This window comes from Pan paniscus, chromosome 6 (genome assembly GCF_029289425.2).
Source record: "Pan paniscus chromosome 6, NHGRI_mPanPan1-v2.0_pri, whole genome shotgun sequence".
Taxonomy (NCBI): Eukaryota; Metazoa; Chordata; class Mammalia; order Primates; family Hominidae; genus Pan; species Pan paniscus.
Genome location: NC_073255.2, coordinates 35,252,669 through 35,274,310, shown reverse-complemented (window position 1 = coordinate 35,274,310; position 21,642 = coordinate 35,252,669). Strand labels below are relative to the sequence as shown.

The 21,642-nt window shown below is 46.3% G+C and overlaps 1 protein-coding gene across 9 annotated transcripts in view; it reads left to right on the top strand.

Moving 5' to 3' along the window:
- Positions 1 to 16,218, top strand: part of NOD1 (nucleotide binding oligomerization domain containing 1) — a 48,173-nt gene extending 31,955 nt beyond the window's left edge. For 5 of the 9 annotated variants that reach the window (XM_003833377.6, XM_063605666.1, XM_055115816.2 and 2 more), the window contains 6 exons: positions 563 to 646; positions 3,035 to 3,118; positions 4,611 to 4,694; positions 7,578 to 7,661; positions 11,300 to 11,383; positions 15,040 to 16,218. In XM_003833377.6, coding sequence (XP_003833425.1) covers positions 563 to 646; positions 3,035 to 3,118; positions 4,611 to 4,694; positions 7,578 to 7,661; positions 11,300 to 11,383; positions 15,040 to 15,112 — 493 coding nt within the window. In that variant the 3' untranslated portion in view covers positions 15,113 to 16,218. Of the gene's footprint in view, positions 1 to 562; positions 647 to 3,034; positions 3,119 to 4,610; positions 4,695 to 7,577; positions 7,662 to 11,299; positions 11,384 to 14,806; positions 14,905 to 15,039 lie in introns of those variants that run through there. The other 4 variants (XR_008626174.2, XM_024929438.4, XR_003028491.4 and 1 more) reach the window with 4 other exon arrangements.
- Positions 16,219 to 21,642: the final 5,424 nt, after the last annotated feature.

Below are 21,642 nucleotides of genomic sequence, written 5' to 3'. Positions count from 1 at the left end.
TCCCGTTATTGGTAGGGGGAAAGGTTGGCATTTTGATTTCATTAACCACTAGCCCAAAGAAAGGACTAACTCTCACCCTTTCTGGTGGTCTTTTTGCCCCAAGGGAGTTTCCTGTCGGGTTGCAAGGAAGAGCTTGGGCCCTTGCCCTGCTGTAGTTGTGCCCTGCGCAGGGGGTGACAGTGCGCCAGGCTTGGAGCCTCTGGTCCTTCCCTGACAGTGGCCACATACCTTGACCCTTGGCAGTCAAAGTGGGACCTCCCAGGTCTCCCGAGGGAAGTCAGTGATGCTGCTGAGGTCACTTAGAGGACCCCAGGGAGGGCTCAGGTCCCTGAGCTTCTGCAGAGACTGTGGACCATCTCCTGGAGAGGAACCCTGACTGACTGTCCTCAGGGCTTCAGTTCCCTCCCTGACAGGAGGCCCAGGCCGTGGCTCTTGTGGATCCCAGAAGGAAGTGTACGGTTCCCAAGATGGGGCTGGAAGGGGCTCTGTGCTGGGGAGGAGGGTGACCCACATTGGAGCCCCTGCATAGCTGGAGGCTGACTGTGTGTGACTCTCTCTGCAGACTGGGAAAAAACAAAATAACGAGTGAAGGAGGGAAGTATCTCGCCCTGGCTGTGAAGAACAGCAAATCAATCTCTGAGGTTGGGTGAGTAGAAGGGGACGGATGTATGTGGTACAACCTGCTGTGTGTTGGGGGAGCCCCTGCTGTTCTTTTCATACATCAGTACACCAGAAGGACCACTGGGGCTCGCTGTCGGGGAGAGATAGTGGAGAGCTTTCACCATGCTGCAAAACTGAAACCGTGCCCATTAAGCAATAACTCCCCAGTCCCCCTCTCCCCTGACCCTTGCAGCCACCCTGCTACTTACTCTCTCTATGGTTTTGACTACTCTACCTCATGTAAGTGGAATCATACAGTATTTGCCTTTTGGGGATGGCTGATTTCACTAGCATCATGTCCTCAAGGTTCGTCCACATGGAAGCATGGGACAGGATTTCCATTTTTTTTTTTTTTTTTTTTTTTTGACAGAGTCTCGCTCTGTTGCCCAGGCTGGAGTGCAGTGGCATGATCTCGGCTCACTGCAACCTCTGCCTTCTGGGTTCAAGCGATTCTCTCGCCTCAGCCACACGAGTAGCTGGGATTATAGGCACCCGCCACCAATCCCAGCTAATTTTTGTATTTTTAGTAGAGGCGGGGTTTCACCATGTTGGCCAGGCTGGTCTCAAACTCCTGACCTCAAATGATCCACCCACCTCAGTCTCCCAAAGTGTCGGGATTATAGGCGTGAGCCACCATGCCCCGCCAGGATTTCCTTCTTTTTTAAGGCTGAGTAATACTCCATTGCATGGCTATGCCACATTTTGTTTACTCATTCATCCAAGAACAGACACTGGCTTGCTTCTATGCTTTGGCTATTGTGAATAATGCTGCTGTGCACATGGGCATACAAATGTCTCTTCAAGGACTGCCTTCAATTCTTTTGGGTATGTATCCAGCAGTGGGATTGCTGGATCACATGGTAATTTTTAATTTTTTGAAGAATCATCATACTGTTTTCCACGGCAGCAGCACCATTTTATGTTCCCACCAACAGTTCATTCTAGTTTCTCCACATCCTTGCCAACACTTGCTATTTTCTCTTTTTGACAGTACCCATCCTAATGAGTGTGAGGTCCTGTCTCATTGTGGTTTTGATTCTTGAGACTTTTTAAAGCTTTTTGTTTCATTATAATTTTTATTGGATTACAAAAGGAACACAGGTAATTTTATTTGGAAACTATGAAAAATAATTCTTGTTAACATTTAAGCTCAGTTAAGCTCTCTCACTTTCTCTTCCTTCTCTCTCTTTGTACTACTTTTAAAAAATATAGTAGGGGTGAGACTATATGTATCTATACTATAGTAGGGGTGAGACTATATGTATCCTTTCTTTTTCACTTAATCTCATGCCTTGAGTAGCTTTCCACTTTATTAAAAATGTGATGCCATTCAATTGTATAGTAAATACATATATGTAAGCAAAACACTGAAAACTCTTATTCTGGGTTCCAGCAAGCCATACCTGGAATGGTGTAAGCAGGTAGTTTGCTTGGTGTGAACGTGTTGTTGAGGCAGCTGCCATTGTGTTGTGAGTGGGCCACACGAACTTGTTTTGTTGTGTGTAGACAGTGTGTGCTGATCCTATTAGGAACAGCCAACGCTTTGTGTGAGCCACACACGGTTCTAAGTGCTTTGCTTCTGTTAACTCAATGAATCCTCACAACTCCATGACGGAATGCTCTAATTATCCCCATTTTATAGATGGGGCAACTGAGGTCCAAGAGACTACATAATTTCCCGAAGTTCACACAGGTAGCAGATGGCAGAGCCAGGTCAGGAGTCCACCATCTTACCACGCAGACTGTTTTAGCCAGAGACTCTCCGGATCTGCTGTAGGGGACAGAATACAGCTTTATCGCCACACCTGTCCACCAAGATGGCCACAGCCACAGAGCTTGGTTGGGTAACGTCCTCTTTATGTGACAGGAACATTGCTGATGGGGTTTCTGAAGGTACTTCCTGCTCTTTGTCTCCTGGAAGACTGTGTCTTCAGGAATGTCTCTGACCCTGCCCAGAGTTGAACAGATGCTGGGAACCCAGCACCTGCACATGGCCTTCCCTCCAGGACTCTGCGCACCTCTGTGCTCCACGGGAGACATGCAGGTGCTTTCTCTCATGAGCTCAGGCTCCCGGGCTGACAGCTCTCCAAAGCTCGTGGTGAGGCTCGGTCTTTAACTGTGCCACTTGCCGATGGCCTCTGTTCACAAGGCTTCCCCTGCTCTTCGATCTTGCATCACCCCTTGAATTTGAAATCCAGAGCAGCCCACTCAGAGACCAGTGTGAGGAATTAGTGTCCAGGCCACAGATCCAGGGACTGGGCACAAACATCTGCCTGTTGAGTAGGAACTGAGCTGTGGCCATTGGCAAAAAAGGAGGGGTGAGCATGGCTGTTTCTTGGGGAGCTAACGTTCACTATCTTGTCTCCTCCCTCAGGATGTGGGGCAATCAAGTTGGGGATGAAGGAGCAAAAGCCTTCGCAGAGGCTCTGCGGAACCACCCCAGCTTGACCACCCTGAGGTAACTGTGGCCCTGCTGTCTCCAGGGGCCAACCTGGTCCCTCCCAGCTGCTCTAGGTTTGCTGGGGAAGGGTGATTCGTGCTCCTAATAGAAGAGGAATTTGCATGTGTGATTTTCCTTACTCTTGTCAAACCTTTCTTTGATGCATAAGAGGCCATCTAGTAAAGCACATTCTTCTTTTTTTTTTAACTTTAAGTTCTGGGATACATGTAGAAGATGTGCAGGTTTGTTACATAGGCAAACGCATGCCATGGTGATTTGCTGCACCTGTCAACCTGTCATCTAGGTTTTAAGCCCTGCGTGCATTAGGTATTTGTCCTAATGCTTGCCCTCCCCTTGCCCCCCACCCTCAACAGGCCCTGGTGTGTGTTGTTCCCCTCCATGTGTCCATGTGTTCTCATTGTTCAACTCCCACTTACGAGTGAGAACATGTAGTGTTTGGTTTTTTGTTCCTGTGTTAGTTTGCTGAGAATGATGGTTTCCAGCTTCATCCATGTGCCAGCAAAGGACATGATCTCACTTTTTTTTATGGTTGCATAGTATTCCATAGTGTGTATGTGCCACATTTTCTTTATCCAGTCTATCATTGATGGGCCTTTGGGTTGGTTCCAAGTCTTTGCTATTGTAAATAGTGCTGCAATAAACATACATGTGCTTGTGTCTTTATAGCAGAATGGTTTATAATCCTTTGGGTAAATACCCAGTAATGGGATTGCTGGGTCAAATGGTATTTCTGGTTCTAGATCCCTGAGGAATCACCTTAAGTGTTTATTCAGCTCAGTGAATTCTGCATGTGTCCCACACCAGCCAACCAGCACCCCCATCAAGACAGAGGACATTTCCAGCCCCTCAGCCATCCCTGCATGTCCCTTGCTGGTAGAGGGAGGGTTTCCTAAGTGCAGATGAAACTTAATAAGATGCTGGCCAGCAGATTCCTGCCCCTTCCTTGTCCTCAGGATGATGCTGGAAAAGAGGGACTCTTCCTCTCTATAAATGGGGATGCTCCTACCCAGCCCCCGCTTAGGCTGCTGGCCAAATCTTGGGACCTTGGTATGTCCACGGCTCTGTTGCTGTTCTTCCTACCACTGAAAAAGAGTCCAAGAAGGTGGGGACAGTAGCAGAAGAGACTTTGCCAGGTCTTGCAGATGGGGTACCTTGATGGGGCCAGCCTTTAGAAGGACAGCTTGCCAGGCCTCGCCAGCCTCCTGCCCATGTGCAGAAACCTGAGGTGCCGACCCCAGCCCACTGTTGTGTGAACAGGCTGTGCTGATGACCCATTTCCCGTCCAGCCTGCCCTTGTGCTCTCTGTGTGGGCTCTGGGGCAGCAGCGCCTGGGCACTACTGCTGCAGCTGAACACTTCTGCATCCTGCCCCGAGTGAGCCTGGGCTGGGGCCACAGCCAGGCAGAGGCTTCCCAGCTGTTCTGATGTTGAAGCTAAGATTGAATGTAGATGTGTCTTTAATAATTCACCCCAAGTGTGTTCCTTCCTAGTCTTGCGTCCAACGGCATCTCCACAGAAGGAGGAAAGAGCCTTGCGAGGGCCCTGCAGCAGAACACGTCTCTAGAAATACTGTGGTAATAGCTCGAGTCATTTCATTTGTTTGTTTGTTTTTCTGTGATAGGGTCTTGCTTTGTCGTCCAGGCTTGAGTGCATTGGTGTGATCTTGGCTCACTGCAGCCTCCACCTCCCAGGCTCATTCGAACCTCCCGCCTTGGCCTTCCGAGTCCTGAGACTATAGGCATGCACCACCACACCCAGTTAATTTTAAAATTTTTTGTAGAGATGGGGTTTTGCTATGTTACCCAGGCTGGTCTTGAACTCCTGGGCTCAAGCAATTCTCCTGCCCTGGCTTCTCAAAGCCCTGGGATTGCAGGTGTGAGCCACTGTACCTGGCACAGAGTCATTTTGGAGGGTTTAGGTCCCAGGAATTATCCCAGGGGCTGCACATGGCCTGGAATCTTAACAGAAAAGGTGTCTCCCAATTGGAAAGGCTCTAAGCCTTTCAGTTAAGTTGATAATTTCCTCCTAGAGAAGAGAATAGCCACTTCTACAAGCATAAACAGGTACAGGAGGAGGAAGTGGGCTCCGGGAGCCTGGATCTGAGGCCTTGGCCTTCTAGGCCCCAGGAGAACCAGAACGCTGGCCATGCAAGCTATCCAGATATCCTTGGATGCCTTCAGATGTGCTTAGCAGAGGCCAACTTCCACACACTTGGCTCAACATTTTCTCCCTTCCTCCTCTTCACCTGCCTTCCCCCAGGCAGCCTCCTCCTTCCCCAGGTCTTCACATCAGGGTTTGGCCTTTATGCTCCATCCAGCTCATCTGTCACTTGTCACCTGAAGCCCACAGTCCTCGCTCCCTCTCTGCACTCCAGGGCACTTACTAAGTGGATGTGGCCTCCTGAGAGTGTTTTTTGTTGGTGTTCCCTTTTTTATGGCCACTTAATGTTTTATTTTGCTTTATTTGTATTTACATCTCTGTATCATAAATTCCATACAGGTGGCTGGGAGCAGTGACTCACATCTGTAACCCCAGTACTTTGGAAGGCTGAGGTGGGAGGATCGCTTGAGGCCAAGAGTTCGAGACTAGCCTGGGCAATATAGCGAGACCCTCTATCTACAAAAAAAAAAAAAAAAAATTCCTTACAGGTTAAGTGAGGGAGTTGTATTACACCCCTCCCTATCATCTACTCAGAGCCCAGTGCTCATTTGATCTTGCTAAATTAGTTACTGAGAATAATGACAATATCATCTTCATGAGAGAGTTTTGACATTAGGCCTGCTGTCCAGTAAGTGCATTTTAAATTCTTTCCCCTCAACAAATCATTTAACATTTTGAAAAGTAGTTTATGTTTTTTGGAAAAAATGTAAGACACTAAAGGAGGACATGAAAGTACCTCCTAAAGTTCCTGCTAAAAGGAGGAAGTGAAAGTACCTCCCTTCATGTTTTCCAAAATAACCTTTCCTTTCTAGCCTTTTGTTCTATGTATGTTCAAAGATATGCAAAACAGAATGGCATTCAACCAGTGGCTCTAAAAATATTGTAATCACGGATTACACATATTTTACATGTCTCCTTTAGGGTTTCTCAATCTTGATGCTGTTGACATTTTGGTCCAAGTGATTCTTTATTATGGTAGGGCTGTCCTGTGCTTCATAGGAGGTTTAGCCCCATCTCTGCCCTGTACCTCCCAGTGGTGAGGATCAAAAATGCCTCCGGACATGGCCAGGTGCCCCATGGAGAGTGAAATCACATGGATAGTAGTAATGTCAACACCTAGAAGCCCTCAAGTGCTGACTGCATGCCATGTGTTATTCTACACTTTTTCCCTGTGTTAACTCACTCAGCCTCACAACCACTCCATACGATCTCTACTGTTAACGTTCACCAGTGAGAAAACTCAGACCCAAAGAACTTAAGCCTGTTGCCCAAGGTCACCCTGCTGGTGGGTGATACAGACCTGCCCAGGCTGAGTCCGGAGCACATGTCAATGCTGTGTTCTTCTCCCTCCTCATTCTGCCTCATTCTCCCTACAAGCTGCACAACATCTCGTTGAATAGATATCACAATATATTTCATGAGTCGTTTCTGATCTAAATTTGTTCAGATTTTACATTAGGATAATACCACAATGCATGCTGCAATGTATAAAGCTTTGTGTGTATATCCTTGCACACTGTAGGGTAAATTTCTAGAAGTCTGATTGTCTTAAAATGAAACACATTTTAAGGGTAAATTTCTAGAAGTCTGATTGTCTTAAAATGAAACACATTAAAAATTTGGGCAGGCACATCCAAACTGCTCTTCAAGGAATTATTTTTTTTTAAATGTTCTTTCTGTTCTATTCTTCTTCCTAATGATTCTTTCGTCCACTGGCACAAGTGGGTCCTACCCTGTTTACACCGAGGAGCTTTGGTGCTTTATCCAGACCACTTCTGGTTCTAAGGACCATTGAGAGACTTCCTGAACTTTCAGTCACTTAACTTGGGTCCCTCGCAAGTTAACTGAGAGCAAAGTACTGAACGCATTTTAATGTGCAGTCAGTGGCTGTTTCAGGTCTTCAAACTAACTTGGATAACACACTGTCAGTGGTGCTCAAGGGACCCTGGGACTAGAGGAGAACTGAGAAGCAGGCATTGGCCCTTTGTTTTCCGTGGGCCCCCATCTTCCATGAAATCTGAGGGCTCAGCAAAGGTGGGGAGGGAGGGTGGGCTCCTCTACAGGTAGCTGGGCTAAGAAATAGGAGCCCAGGTACAGGATTTGCATTAAAAATGAGTCCCATTGACCTTCTGTGGGGCTGACAGGCTGGGCTTGGAGCCTGGCTGTTTTCTGGGTTCTCAGCAAGTGATCATCTGCATAGCTGGAGAGCCTTGGGCTGAGCTCCCGCTCCTGTGAACTCTAAAACAATGTCTGCCAAGTAGGCTCTCTTGAGTAAATACTTCCTTTTTTTCCCTCAGGCTGACCCAAAACGAACTCAACGATGAAGTGGCAGAGAGTTTGGCAGAAATGTTGAAAGTCAACCAGACGTTAAAGCATTTATGGTAACTCAGAGAGCCTTACAATTTCAGACTGTGCTACTTTTCAAAAGTATTTTTTGAGATAAAATTTACATACTGTAAAATTCACTCTCTTAAAGTATACAATTCAGAGGTTTTTAGTGCAACCATCACCACCTAATTCTAGAACATTTTCACTCCTCCTCCCCACTCCAAAAAGCCCTGGTATCCATTAAGCAGTCACTCCCTATCCTTCTCCTCCCCAGACCCTGGCAACCACTAATCCGCTTTCTGTCTCTATGGATTTGCCTACTCTGGGCATTTCATATAAATGGACTCAAGCAATATGTGACCTTTTGTCTCTGTGTTCTAGCATGTTCTAGCAAGGAAATTTTGCAGTTTATTAATCAGTTGATGGGACATTTGGGTTGTTTCTACTTTTTGACTATTATGCGTAATGCTACTGTGAACACTCCTGTTCATGCTTTTGGGTGAACATATGTTTTCATCTCTTTTGGGAATATACCTGGGAATAGAATTTCTGGGTCATATGGCAATTCTGTAACTTTTTGAGGAGCCACCAAACTGTTTTCTAAAGTGGATGTACTATTTTACATTCTCACCAGCAATGTATGTGGGTTCCAATTTCTCCACATCCTCACCAACACTTATTATTGTCCATCTTTTAAAATCTAGTTATACTAGTGGATGTGAAGTAATATTGTGGTTTTGATTTGCATTTCCCTGATGACAACAATGTTGAATGTCTTTTTATGTGCCTACTGGGAGTCTGTATAGCTTCTTTGGAGAAATGTCTCCATATCCTCTGCCCATTTTGAAATTGGGTTTGTCTTCTAATGCTGAGTTATAGGGGTTCTCTATATATTCTGGGTGCTAGACCTTTACTAGATACAGGTTTTGCAAGTATCTTCTTTCTTTCTGTGGAGTTTTTCCTCTTTCTTGATAGTGACCTTTAAAGGACAACAGTTTTTAATTTTTGTTTTTTTTGAGATGGAGTCTTGCTCTTGTCACCCAGGCAGGAGTGCAGTGGCATGATCTCAGCTCTCTGCAACCTCCACCTCCTGGGTTCAAGCGATTCTTCTGCCTCAGCCTCCTGAGTAGTTGGGATTACAGGCATGAGCCACCATGCCTGTCTCATTTTGTATTTTTAGTAGAGATGGGGTTTCACCATTTAGGCCCAGGCTGGTCTTGAACTCCTGACCTCAGGTGATCCACCTGCCTCAGCCTCCCAAAGTGCTGGGATTACAGGCGAAAAGCCACTGCACCTGGCCAATAGTTTTTAATTTTGATGAAGTCCAATTTATCTATTTTTTTCTTTGGTTGCTTGTGCTTTCAGTGTCTTATCTAAGAAATGATTGCCTAATCCAAGATCACAAAGAACTCCACCTAAGTTTTCTGTTAAGCGTTATAGTTGTTTCCCCTCACATATAGGTCTGCAATCCATTTTGAGTTAATTTTTGTATAGTGTAAAGTGAGGGTTAACCTCATTCTCTTGCACGTGGATATCCAGCTGTCCCGGCAGCACCACGTGTTGAACAGATTATCTTTTCCTATTGAATGGCCTTGACACCCTTGTCAAAAATCAATTGACCATAAACGTATGGGTTTATTTCTGAATTCTGTGTTCTGGTCCATTGATTTATATGTCTCTCCGATGCCAGGACCATTGCTGTAGCTTTGTGTAGTACATTTTGAAATCAGGAGGTGTGAGTTCTACTTTGTTCTTCTTTCTCAAGATTGTTTAGACCATTCTGGGTTCTTTGCATTTCTTATGAATTCAGACTCACCTTGTCAATTTCTGCACAAAGACTAGACTCTGCTACATATTGTTTTTTCTTTGCTTTTTAGCCTGCAGAATTATTTGATCCCATTCCCTAAGTGCAGGCCAGCCTCTCCAGGGAGAGCAGAGCTAGGACAGGGTCAGAAAGAGAGTCTTGGCTGCTTTCTGCATTCCCAACCTGCACTGGCCCTAGTGAAGGCAGCCCGAGTGGGTGGATGTGCCTGGACACTGCAGGCTTTTTAGGGGCATTAGGTGCTCTCCTTCCTGGCCTCCTGCCACATCTTGGTTGGAGGCTGCCTTCCCTGCCTTCAAAAAAGCCTAAGTGGTGACTAGAAAACAGCAGAGTGTAACTGAATACAGAACTTGGTGCCCACTTCCTGGTTCTATTTTTGTCCCTTTTGAAAGGGAAGGTCATTACCTCTGCCATTGAACCCAGGGGCCCTAGCCCTTGTGGGGTATGGCTGGGAGCACCAGATCCTGGCTGCAGCCCAGCCACCAGTGGTCCTGTGTGCTTGGGCAGTAACAGTGACAAGAGCTCCCTTCCCCTGGACACTGTGCCTAATACCCTCCTCTTGAAATCTCACACACCCAGTGGATGGGGGGCACTCTTATAGTTATTCTCAGTTTACAGATGACACAACTGAGGCACAGACAGATACGTTTATTTCTTCAAGGTTCTGTAGCTGAAAAGTGGGGAGGGAGGGTTTAAGAGGAGCTGCAACCGCTCTGCAATACTGCCTCTCACGAGGGAGTCCTCTTCACTCATGACAGCATAGGGCCCTCGTCTTCCTGGTAAGGGCTTCCTTCTTGGGTCAGTGCCAGGATTTCTAAGGGTCAGGTTTAGCAGGAGCCTATTCTACAAACAGCCAGGAGCAGGGAATGACTCTGTGATGAAGCGGAGACACCACAGCCTCTTGATGCATTTATTTCCTGGTTGGGTTAGAAGCGTAGCTGCCCAAGGGAGCATTTCAGGAGAGGCCTGGCTTCCTAGCGATAGCTGAAAACTTTGTTTCATTTGAATCACTGCTACCCAGAACAATGGGGTGCATTCTCAGAGGCCCCATTATTAAAGCTTTTCCACTGACCCCATGAGAACTATTCATGAGAACTATTTCATGGCAGCATAACTGTTTCTCCTCCCTCCCTCTTGCATGTTGGTAGCCTCTTAACTTTAAAACCTGCCTTGCCTTTCCCTAGCTACCTGGAAGGAGACGTGAGACTTCCTGTCCCATGATGTGTTTCTTACAATTTGTTGTTCAAATTGGTGGTCTCCCAAATATATATATGTGTGTATATATATATATGTGTATATATATATATAAATGGAGTCTCACTCTGTCACCCAGGCTGGAGTGCAGTGGCACGATCTTGGCTCACTGCAACCTCCACCTCCCGGTTCACGCAATTCTCCTACCTCAGTCTCCCGAGTAGCTGGGAGTACAGGCGCACACCACCATGCCCAGCTAATTTTTTTGTATTTTTAATAGAGACAGGTTGGCCAGGATGGTATTGATCTCCTGAGCTCGTGATCCACCCACCTCGGCCTCCCAAAGTGCTGGGATTACAGGTGTGAGCCACTGCACCCAGCCCCAAATATTTTGATTATGCACCTCTGCAGTGAAAAATGCAAACACACACATCTGTTCATGTATTACATTATGTTCACTATAAAAACAAACAAACAGAAAATTTAAAAAATATCAAGCTATCCTTTACTCTAGTGGATCTTATCTAGACACTTTTAGCCAGATACAAAGTCACATGGACTCAGTTCTTCCCCTGACCTTGTCTCTTATCCCAAAACACCCTTGCAACTCCCTTACGAAGGGGTCAAATTTGATCCAGTATTATGGATTTTATACAAGTTATGTTCTTCTTTCAGGCTTATCCAGAATCAGATCACAGCTAAGGGGACTGCCCAGCTGGCAGATGCGTTACAGAGCAACAGTGGCATAACAGAGATTTGGTAAGATCCCAGCGTTTGTCACAGTAATAACACCAGTGACTGTTTACTCACCACCACTGACTGTGCAAGGCACAACGCAGGGTGGTTTCTGTTTATTCCTCCAGCAACCCTGCACAGTAATGGTATTACCTCTGTTTTACAGAGGTAGACAGAGGCCCAGACCAGTGAAATAAGGTTGCCCAAGGTCACTACGAGAGAAGCTAGAATTCAGCCCAGAATGCCTGATTCCATATTCTGTGCTCTCCTGCCCTGGGCCCCCGCCCTCATCTACCTTCATTGGGTGGGATGGGGGAAGTGGCCAGTGAAATGATTTCCTAGTGGAAGTAAATCCCCCTGGGACTCAGCAATTGTGTTGGCCAGGAGTTTGGAGCTCATTCTTCCCCTTTTCTGGGTTCCGTGAGACATTTCCAGGCTGACTTGAACTGACCTGTGCTCTTTGTCTACTTCTTTTTTCTGCTTTGAGAACTTCCTTATGCTAATAGAAGAAAAAAGTTTGCTTTACTGTGACATTGAGCGCCATGCCACTTCTTTCTTGCCTCCCATAAGGCACAGACACTCCCCACTCAGCAGCTCCCTTAACAACTTAATTGCCTGGGTGACGTGGGACTGGGTGGATGCTGGGAGAGGGGCCTCATTAACTATGTCCTCCTTTCATGACTGGGGAGAATTTCATAGCCAATTAAAAAAAAACAAAAAACAGCTCCTTGGCCAACACAGGCTCCTCATACAGTGTTTTTTAAACTTTGCTTTAGAACTTGTTTGGAACTTGTCATAAAATCAGATCAGTTTGGTGAGTTGCAACCAACAATATTTAAAAAGAAAACAGAACAGAACAAAATATCAGGATGCAATGTGCATGGTATGGAAGTATCATTTCATTCATCTTAGTTCATGCTTGCATGTGAGTGGGTGTGTGTTTGCATAAGTGTTGGTTCACAACATAAAATGTAATTCTTATTTAGGGTTGTAGACAAAAGGTTTTTTTTTAAAAAAACACTGTTGGCTAGGCATGGTGGCTCATGCCTGTAATACCAGCGCTTTGGGAGGCCAAGATGGGCAGATCTCTTGAGCACAGGAGTTTGAGACCAGCCTGGGCAACATGCGAAACCCCGTCACTACAAAAATTAGCCCGACATGGTGCTATGTGCCTGTAGTCCCAGCTACTCAGGAAGCTGATGTGGGAGGATGGATGCATGGGAGATCAAGGCTGCAGTGAGCCAGGATCATGCCACTGCAATCCAGCCTGGGTGCCAGAGACCCTGTCTCAAAAAACAACAAAAAAGAAAGAAAAACACCATCATAGAGAATAGAGCCCAGATCTAAACAGACACCTGTGGCCTGTGTGCCTGCGAAGCCCAGCCTGCCCAGCAGCCTGGGAAGCACTGGAGGGCACTGGAACGGTTTGCATGGGTCTTTGCCCTCAGGCCACTCCGTTTCTGCTGATTCTTACGTTTTGAGGACAGCAGGCAGAGGGGGAGAGGAAGGAGACTGCCAGACTACAGAACAGTTTGCAGAGCACAGTTGGCTTCCACTTTTCTCTGTAGCTGGTCAGGCGGGTAGTAAAGACCTACAGTTGCTTTAATTCTGTCAAGTTTCAAAATCTGCATTGCTTCCCTCTTGAGGGTCACCATTCCTACACAAGGAACCATTTGAGTAGGGCCAGGAGACTTCAGCTTCAAGGCCTGCACTTGTGTCAGGGTGGAGAGGGGAACTGGCCACCAATTCAGAGAGGGCAGGACAGGCGGCATGGGTGCTGGTCTTGGGAGTGTCTTCACTTAGGTCCCTGGCTTGTTCTGGGAGCCTCCAGAGCATGCTCCTCTGTGTGTGACTTCATGGGACTGGGCTCTGAGAAGGCTGTGGCTTTGTTGGCCCTGCCAGGGACTGCCATACCAGGCCACAGGGTTGTGGTTGAGCTGGCCGGGGAGCCACGTTCAGGGAGCAGCTCTGCTTGGAGCCAACACTTACAGAGTGAGCCTTCTCCTTGGACTTGTTAACTGTACTGACACTTATTTCTACCTCATTCCTTTCTGAAAATAACTTGGAAGTCTGAAGTCCCTTGATGAGTTCTGTCTGTCTTTAAGAACAGAAATTAGAGGTGAACAATGAACACTGTAAATTACAGAAATGTATCCCACTCCAGTATAACAGCTTTCTGTGAGGCTATCTCCTCCAGACTGTGGCTCTGGGAGGGTGGGGCCTGAGTCAAGGTCCTAGGGACTAGTGCTGTGTCTTCATTTATTCCTTGAATAACGAAACGCTTCAGCATCAGGGACTGTGCTAGCACCAAAAATCCAGTGGTGAACAACATGGCTTCATGGGTTCACTGTCTAGAAAGGGAGATGCACATTAAAGAAAAAATCATTTGCGTAATTATTTAATTACAACTGTGATGGGTACTATCACAAAGGGGAAGGCCAAGAGGGAACCTGATTTAGATGAGGTTGCAGGGAAGGCCTCTCTGAGGAAGCAGCACTTACACTAAGCCATGAAGGATGAATAGGAGCTAGTCAGCTGAGGTGAGTATTCCGTGTAGGGAACAGCATGTGCAAAGGGTCTGGGGCAGGAGGGAGTGTGGTGTCCTGGAAGAACTGCCAGAAGCTGCTGTGCCCCAGGGTTCAGACAGTGTGGAAGAGGGGACTACAGGAGGCTGAGGAGATAGGCAGGGACTGGACCATAAAAGATCTGTGGGTCATGATGTGCATTTTGGTCTTTATCCTAAAAGTGATGGAAAGTCAGTGAACAGTTTGAAGCAGGAGAGGAATGTGATCAGATCTGCATTGCAAAAAGACCAATTCTTGGCTCTTCTAGGAAACTGAATTGGAGAAGGCCAGAGTATGTGGAAATGACCTGTCAGTAAGACATTGTACTGATGCAGGGAAGAGATGATGGGTGCTCAGACCAAGATGGCCAGCCAAAGACATAGAGGTTCCAGGGAGGCATTCTAGATTCTTAGGAATTAGGGGAGAACTTTGTGATACAAGGAACATGGGGATGAGAAGGAAGGTGTCCAGGTTGACCCCCAGGTTACTAACCTGCTCAGCAGGATGAGAGTGGTCCATTCACTAAGCCAGGGGACCCTAGGAGGTGTGGCTACTTTGAGGTGTGGGGGAGAGGTCCAAGTGAGGATGCCAAGCAGGTAACTGCCTCCACGGACATACAAACAAGGCCGTGGCATTGATGAGATCGGGTGGGGAAAAAGGCTTAGCCCCAAACCTGGAGGAAATCTCAGATGTAGAGGTCACATGGAGGAGAATATAGGAAAGGAAATTGAAGTAGAGTGCTCAGATGCAGGAGAAAAATCAGGGCATATAACCAAGCCAAGGGGAGGGAGTGCCTCAAGAAGGAGGGAGAGGAGAGGTCAGGACAGCCAAAATCCTGTGAGGGCCAAGAAAGACAAGACCTGGAAAATGTCATTAAATTCAGGCTTACGGAGGCTACAGGTGACCTTAGTGAGACCCAGTGAACAGAGGGATGGCAGCTGGAGAGGATCCATGCTAATATGAAGGAACTATCTGCAAAAGGTATGTTCCTTAATTTCAGGGATACATGTGTATTGTGTGATACACGAGTGTGTGCTATGAACACACCTTGGGAAGGAGTGTGCGAGGGTCCTTAACATTTTACCTGCGTACTTTTGTCTTCCTCCTTTTCAATAGCCTAAATGGAAACCTGATAAAACCAGAGGAGGCCAAAGTCTATGAAGATGAGAAGCGGATTATCTGTTTCTGAGAGGATGCTTTCCTGTGCATGGGGTTTTTGCCCTGGAGCCTCAGCAGCAAATGCCACTCTGGGCAGTCTTTTGTGTCAGTGTCTTAAAGGGGCCTGCGCAGGCGGGACTATCAGGAGTCCACTGCCTCCATGATGCAAGCCAGCTTCCTGTGCAGAAGGTCTGGTCGGCAAACTCCCTAAGTACCCGCTACAATTCTGCAGAAAAAGAATGTGTCTTGTGAGCTGTTGTAGTTACAGTAAATACACTGTGAAGAGACTTTATTGCCTATTATAATTATTTTTATCTGAAGCTAAAGGAATAAAGCTGTGAGCAAACAGAGGAGGCCAGCCTCAGCTCATTCCAACACCTGCCATAGGGACCAACGGGAGCGAGTTGGTCACCACTGTTTTCATTGAAGAGTTGAGGATGTGGCACAAAGTTGGTGCCAAGCTTCTTGAATAAAACGTGTTTGATGGATTAGTATTATACCTGAAATATTTTCTTCTTTCTCAGCACTTTCCCATGTATTGATACTGGTCCCACTTCACAGCTGGAGACACTGGAGTATGTGCAATGTGGGATTTGACTCCTCCAAGGTTTTGTGGAAAGTTAATGTCAAGGAAAGGATGCACCACGGGCTTTTAATTTTAATCCTGGAGTCTCACTGTCGGCTGGCAAAGATAGAGAATGCCCTCAGCTCTTAGCTGGTCTAAGAATGACGATGCCTTCAAAATGCTGCTTCCACTCAGGGCTTCTCCTCTGCTAGGCTACCCTCCTCTAGAAGGCTGAGTACCATGGGCTACAGTGTCTGGCCTCGGGAAGAAGTGATTCTGTCCCTCCAAAGAAATAGGGCATGGCTTGCCTTTGTGGCCCTGGCATCCAAATGGCTGCTTTTGTCTCCCTTACCTCGTGAAGAGGGGAAGTCTCTTCCTGCCTCCCAAGCAGCTGAAGGGTGACTAAACTGGCGCCAAGACTCAGGGGATCGGCTGGGAACTGGGCCAGCAGAGCATGTTGGACACCCCCCACCATGGTGGGCTTGTGGTGGCTGCTCCATGAGGGTGGGGGTGATATTACTAGATCACTTGTCCTCTTGCCAGCTCATTTGTTAATAAAATACTGAAAACACTCTTATGGGTTGAGTCTGGAGTTTTTGAAGGGACTTGGCCTGGTAAGCACTCATTGACTCCTGAGCCCCATCCTGATTCACTCCACAGGGGGGAAGGGGCTCTGGGGTGACGTGCTATGAGGAGAGCCTGATGAAGGCCAGGGGTGTCACCAGTTTGATCCTTCACAGGCCTCTCTGCCTACCAAGGGACAGGAAGAGGCTGTGGCAGCCTCTGAGGTCTCTCCATCTGGCCTCTGAATCTCTTCAGGTGGCTTCTCAGAGGAAATAACTTGTGAGTAGGGGGTGGCTGGTGCCAGGACAGGCCAAGTGGGCCAAAGTTCATGCCTTCATCACTATGCCATGGTAGAGCCCACAGGCCAGGTTCGACGTCCACTACCTTCCTCGGCTGTTCACTGCTGAGTGGCGGATCCAGGTAGGCCCATGGCAAGAAGCACCGAGCTGCCAGGGGCAGCACGTGACAGAGGAAAGCATGCAGGGCCTCCAACGGTCCACCTCTGAGTTCTTAGAGTCCATGCCTGGCTTTGTAGAACAGCCTGTTAGGAAGGGGACCGTTGCGGGGGAAATCCTGTACAGTTAAGCAACTACAAGGCGGCAGTTCCTTAAAGGCTCGATTTTGGTGGTTCCTACGAGGTCCCTCCCAACCCCAGACCTGAGTATTCACCTAATAATCACCCCAAGGCAGCCACTCTCTCCTTACTGCAGAATCTGGGCAGCAAATATGCCCAGAAAGAACAAGGGAATGAGCATGGCCCACTGAAGGCCAAAGGGGGAGTACCACAGACCTCAGACTCGCCAAGTCTTACCACGAAGTTCACTTCTCAGCAGACAAAATTCACATTTTATTAAACTGCTAAAACTAAACCCTTGAGAGTCTAAAATTTACTCAGAAACTACCAAATGTTATTGCTTTTAGAGACTATCAAAATTAAAACTGCTGCCTCTAGGGAATTAGAATTTGTGTGGTATTGACTTAAATTCTATTTGGAAATACTTTGATCTTCCAGATGGCAAGTGGTAGATTTTCTATTCCTCCTGTAAAACTGAGACCAGGGGGGAGGAGCCAAGATGGCCGAATAGGAACAGCTCCTGTCTACAGCTCCCAGCGTGAGCGACGCAGAAGACGGGTGATTTCTGCATTTCCATCTGAGGTACTGGGTTCATCTCACTAGGGAGTGCCAGACAGTGGGCGCAGGCCAGTGGGTGCGCGCACCGTGCGCAAGCCGAAGCAGGGCGAGGCATTGCCTCACCTGGGAAGCCCAAGGGGTCAGGGAGTTCCCTTTCTGAGTCAAACAAAGGGGTGACGGACGCACCTGGAAAATCGGGTCACTGCCACTCGAATATTGCGCTTTTCAGACCGGCTTAAAAAACGGCGCACCACGAGACTATATCCCACACCTGGCTCGGAGGGTCCTACGCCCACGGAATCTCTCTGATTGCTAGCACAGCAGTCTGAGACCAAACTGCAAGGCGGCAGCGAGGCTGGGGGAGGGTCGCCTGCCATTGCCCAGGCTTGCTTAGGTAAACAAAGCAGCCCAGAAGCTCCAACTGGGTGGAGCCCACCACTGTTCAAGGAGGCCTGCCTGCCACTGTAGGCTCCACCTCCGGGGGCAGGGCACAGACAAACAAAAAGACAGCAGTAACCTCTGCAGACTTAAATGTCCCTGTCTGACAGCTTTGAAGAGAGCAGTGGTTCTCCCAGCACACAGCTGGAGATCTGAGAACGGGCAGACTGCCTCCTCAAGTGGGTCCCTGACCCCTGACCCCCGAGCAGCCTAACTGGGAGGCACCCCCCAGCAGGGGCACACTGACACCTCACAAGGCAGGGTATTCCAACAGACCTGCAGCTGAGGGTCCTGTCTGTTAGAAGGAAAACTAACAGAAAGGACATCCACACCAAAAACCCATCTGTACATCACCATCATCAAAGACCAAAAGTAGATAAAACCACAAAGATGGGGAAAAAACAGAACAGAAAAACTGGAAAATCTAAAACGCAGAGCGCCTCTCCTCCTCCAAAGGAACGCAGTTCCTCACCAGCAACAGAACAAAGCTGAATGGAGAATGACTTTGACGAGCTGAGAGAAGAAGGCTTCAGATGATCAAATTACTCTGAGCTACGGGAGGACATTCAAACCAAAGGCAAAGAAGTTGAAAACTTTGAAAAAAATTTAGAAGAATGTATAACTAGAATAACCAATACAGAGAAGTGCTTAAAGGAGCTGATGGAGCTGAAAACCAAGGCTCGAGAACTACGTGAAGAATGCAGAAGCCTCAGGAGCTGATGCGATCAACTGGAAGAAAGGGTATCAGCAATGGAAGATGAAATGAATGAAATGAAGCGAGAAGGGAAGTTTAGAGAAAAAAGAATAAAAAGAAATGAGCAAAGCCTCCAAGAAATATGGGACTATGTGAAAAGACCAAATCTACGTCTGATTGGTGTACCTGAAAGTGATGGGGAGAATGGAACCAAGTTGGAAAACACTCTGCAGGATATTATCCAGGAGAACTTCCCCAATCTAGCAAGGCAGGCCAACGTTCAGATTCAGGAAATACAGAGAACGACACAAAGATACTCCTCAAGAAGAGCAACTCCAAGACACATAATTGTCGGATTCACCAAAGTTGAAATGAAGGAAAAAATGTTAAGGGCAGCCAGAGAGAAAGGTCGGGTTACCCTCAAAGGGAAGCCCATCAGACTAACAGCGGATCTCTCGGCAGAAACCCTACAAGCCAGAAGAGAGTGGGGGCCAATATTCAACATTCTTAAAGAAAAGAATTTTCAACCCAGAATTTCATATCCAGCCAAACAAAGCTTCATAAGTGAAGGAGAAATTAAATACTTTACAGACAAGCAAATGCTGAGAGATTTTGTCACCACCAGGCCTGCCCTAAAAGAGCTCCTGAAGGAAGCGCTAAACATGGAAAGGAACAACCGGTACCAGCCGCTGCAAAATCATGCCAAAATGTAAAGACCATCGAGACTAGGAAGAAACTGCGTCAACTAATGAGTAAAATCACCAGCTAACATCATAATGACAGGATCAAATTCACACATAACAATATTAACTTTAAAGGTAAATGGAGTAAATTCTCCAATTAAAAGACACAGACTGGCAAATTGGATAAAGAGTCAAGACCCATCAGTGTGCTGTATTCAGGAAACCCATCTCACGTGCAGAGACACACATAGGCTCAAAATAAAAGGATGGAGGAAGATCTACCAAGCAAATGGAAAACAAAAAAAGGCAGGGGTTGCAATCCTAGTCTCTGATAAAACAGACTTTAAACCAACAAAGATCAAAAGAGACAAAGAAGGCCATTACATAATGGTAAAGGGATCCATTCAACAAGAAGAGCTAACTATCCTAAATATATATGCACCCAATACAGGAGCACCCAGATGCATAAAGCAAGTCCTGAGTGACCTACAAAGAGACTTAAGACTCCCACACATTAATAATGGGAGACTTTAACACCCCACTGTCAACATTAGACAGATCAACGAGACAGAAAGTCAACAAGGATACCCAGGAATTGAACTCAGCTCTGCACCAAGCGGACCTAATAGACATCTACAGAACTCTCCACCCCAAATCAACAGAATATACATTTTTTTCAGCACCACACCACACCTATTCCAAAATTGACCACATACTTGGAAGTAAAGCTCTCCTCAGCAAATGTAAAAGAACAGAGATTATAACAAACTATCTCTCAGACCACAGTGCAATCAAACTAGAACTCAGGATTAAGAATCTCACTCAAAACCGCTCAACTACATGGAAACTGAACAACGTGCTCCTGAATGACTACTGGGTGCATAACGAAATGAAGGCAGAAATAAAGATGTTCTTTGAAACCAACGAGAACAAAGACACGACATACCAGAATCTCTGGGATGCATTCAAAGCAGTGTGTAGAGGGAAATTTATAGCACTAAATGCCCACAAGAGAAAGCAGGAAAGATCCAAAATTGACACCCTAACATCACAATTAAAAGAACTAGAAAAGCAAGAGCAAACACATTCAAAAGCTAGCAGAAGGCAAGAAATAACTAAAATCAGAGCAGAACTGAAGGAAATAGAGACACAAAAAACCATTCAAAAAATCAATGAATCCAGGAGCTGGTTTTTTGAAAGGATCAACAAAATTGATAGACCGCTAGCAAGACTAATAAAGAAAAAAAGAGAGAGGAATCAAATAGACACAATAAAAAATGATAAAGGGGATATCACCACCAATCCCACAGAAATACAAACTACCATCAGAGAATAGTACAAACACCTCTACGCAAATAAACTAGAAAATCTAGAAGAAATGGATAAATTCCTCAACACATACACTCTCCCAAGACTAAACCAGGAAGAAGTTGAATCTCTGAATAGACCAATAACAGGAGCTGAAATTGTGGCAATAATCAATAGTTTACCAACCAAAAAGAGTCCAGGACCAGATGGATTCACAGCCGAAGTCTACCAGAGGTACAAGGAGGAACTAGTACCATTCCTTCTGAAACTATTCCAATCAACAGAAAAAGAGAGAATCCTCCCTAACTCATTTTATGAGGCCAGCATCATTCTGATACCAAAGCCAGGCAGAGACACAACCAAAAAAGAGAATTTTAGACCAATATCCTTGATGAACATTGATGCAAAAATCCTCAATAAAATACTGGCAAAACGAATCCAGCAGCACATCAAAAAGCTTATCCACCATGATCAAGTGGGCTTCATCCCTGGGATGCAAGGCTGGTTCAATATATGCAAATCAATAAATGTAATCCAGCATATAAACAGAGCCAAAGACAAAAACCACATGATTATCTCAATAGATGCAGAAAAAGCCTTTGACAAAATTCAACAACCCTTCATGCTAAAAACTCTCAATAAATTAGGTATTGATGGGACGTATTTCAAAATGATAAGAGCTATCTATGACAAACCCACAGCCAATATCATACTGAATGGGCAAAAACTGGAAGCATTCCCTTTGAAAACTGGCACTAGACAGGGATGCCCTCTCTCACCACTCCTATTCAACATAGTGTTGGAAGTTTTGACCAGGGCAATTAGGCAGGAGAAGGAAATAAAGGGTATTCAATTAGGAAAAGAGGAAGTCAAATTGTCCCTGTTTGCAGACGACATGATTGTATATCTAGAAAACCCCATTGTCTCAGCCCAAAATCTCCTTAAGCTGATAAGCAACTTCAGCAAAGTCTCAGGATACAAAATCAATGTGCAAAAATCACAAGCATTCTTATACACCAACAACAGACAGAGAGCCAAATCATGAGTGAACTCCCATTCACAATTGCTTCAAAGAGAATAAAATACCTAGGAATCCAACTTACAAGGGATGTGAAGGGACCTCTTCAAGGAGAACTACAAACCACTGCTCAAAGAAATCAAAGAGGATACAAACAAA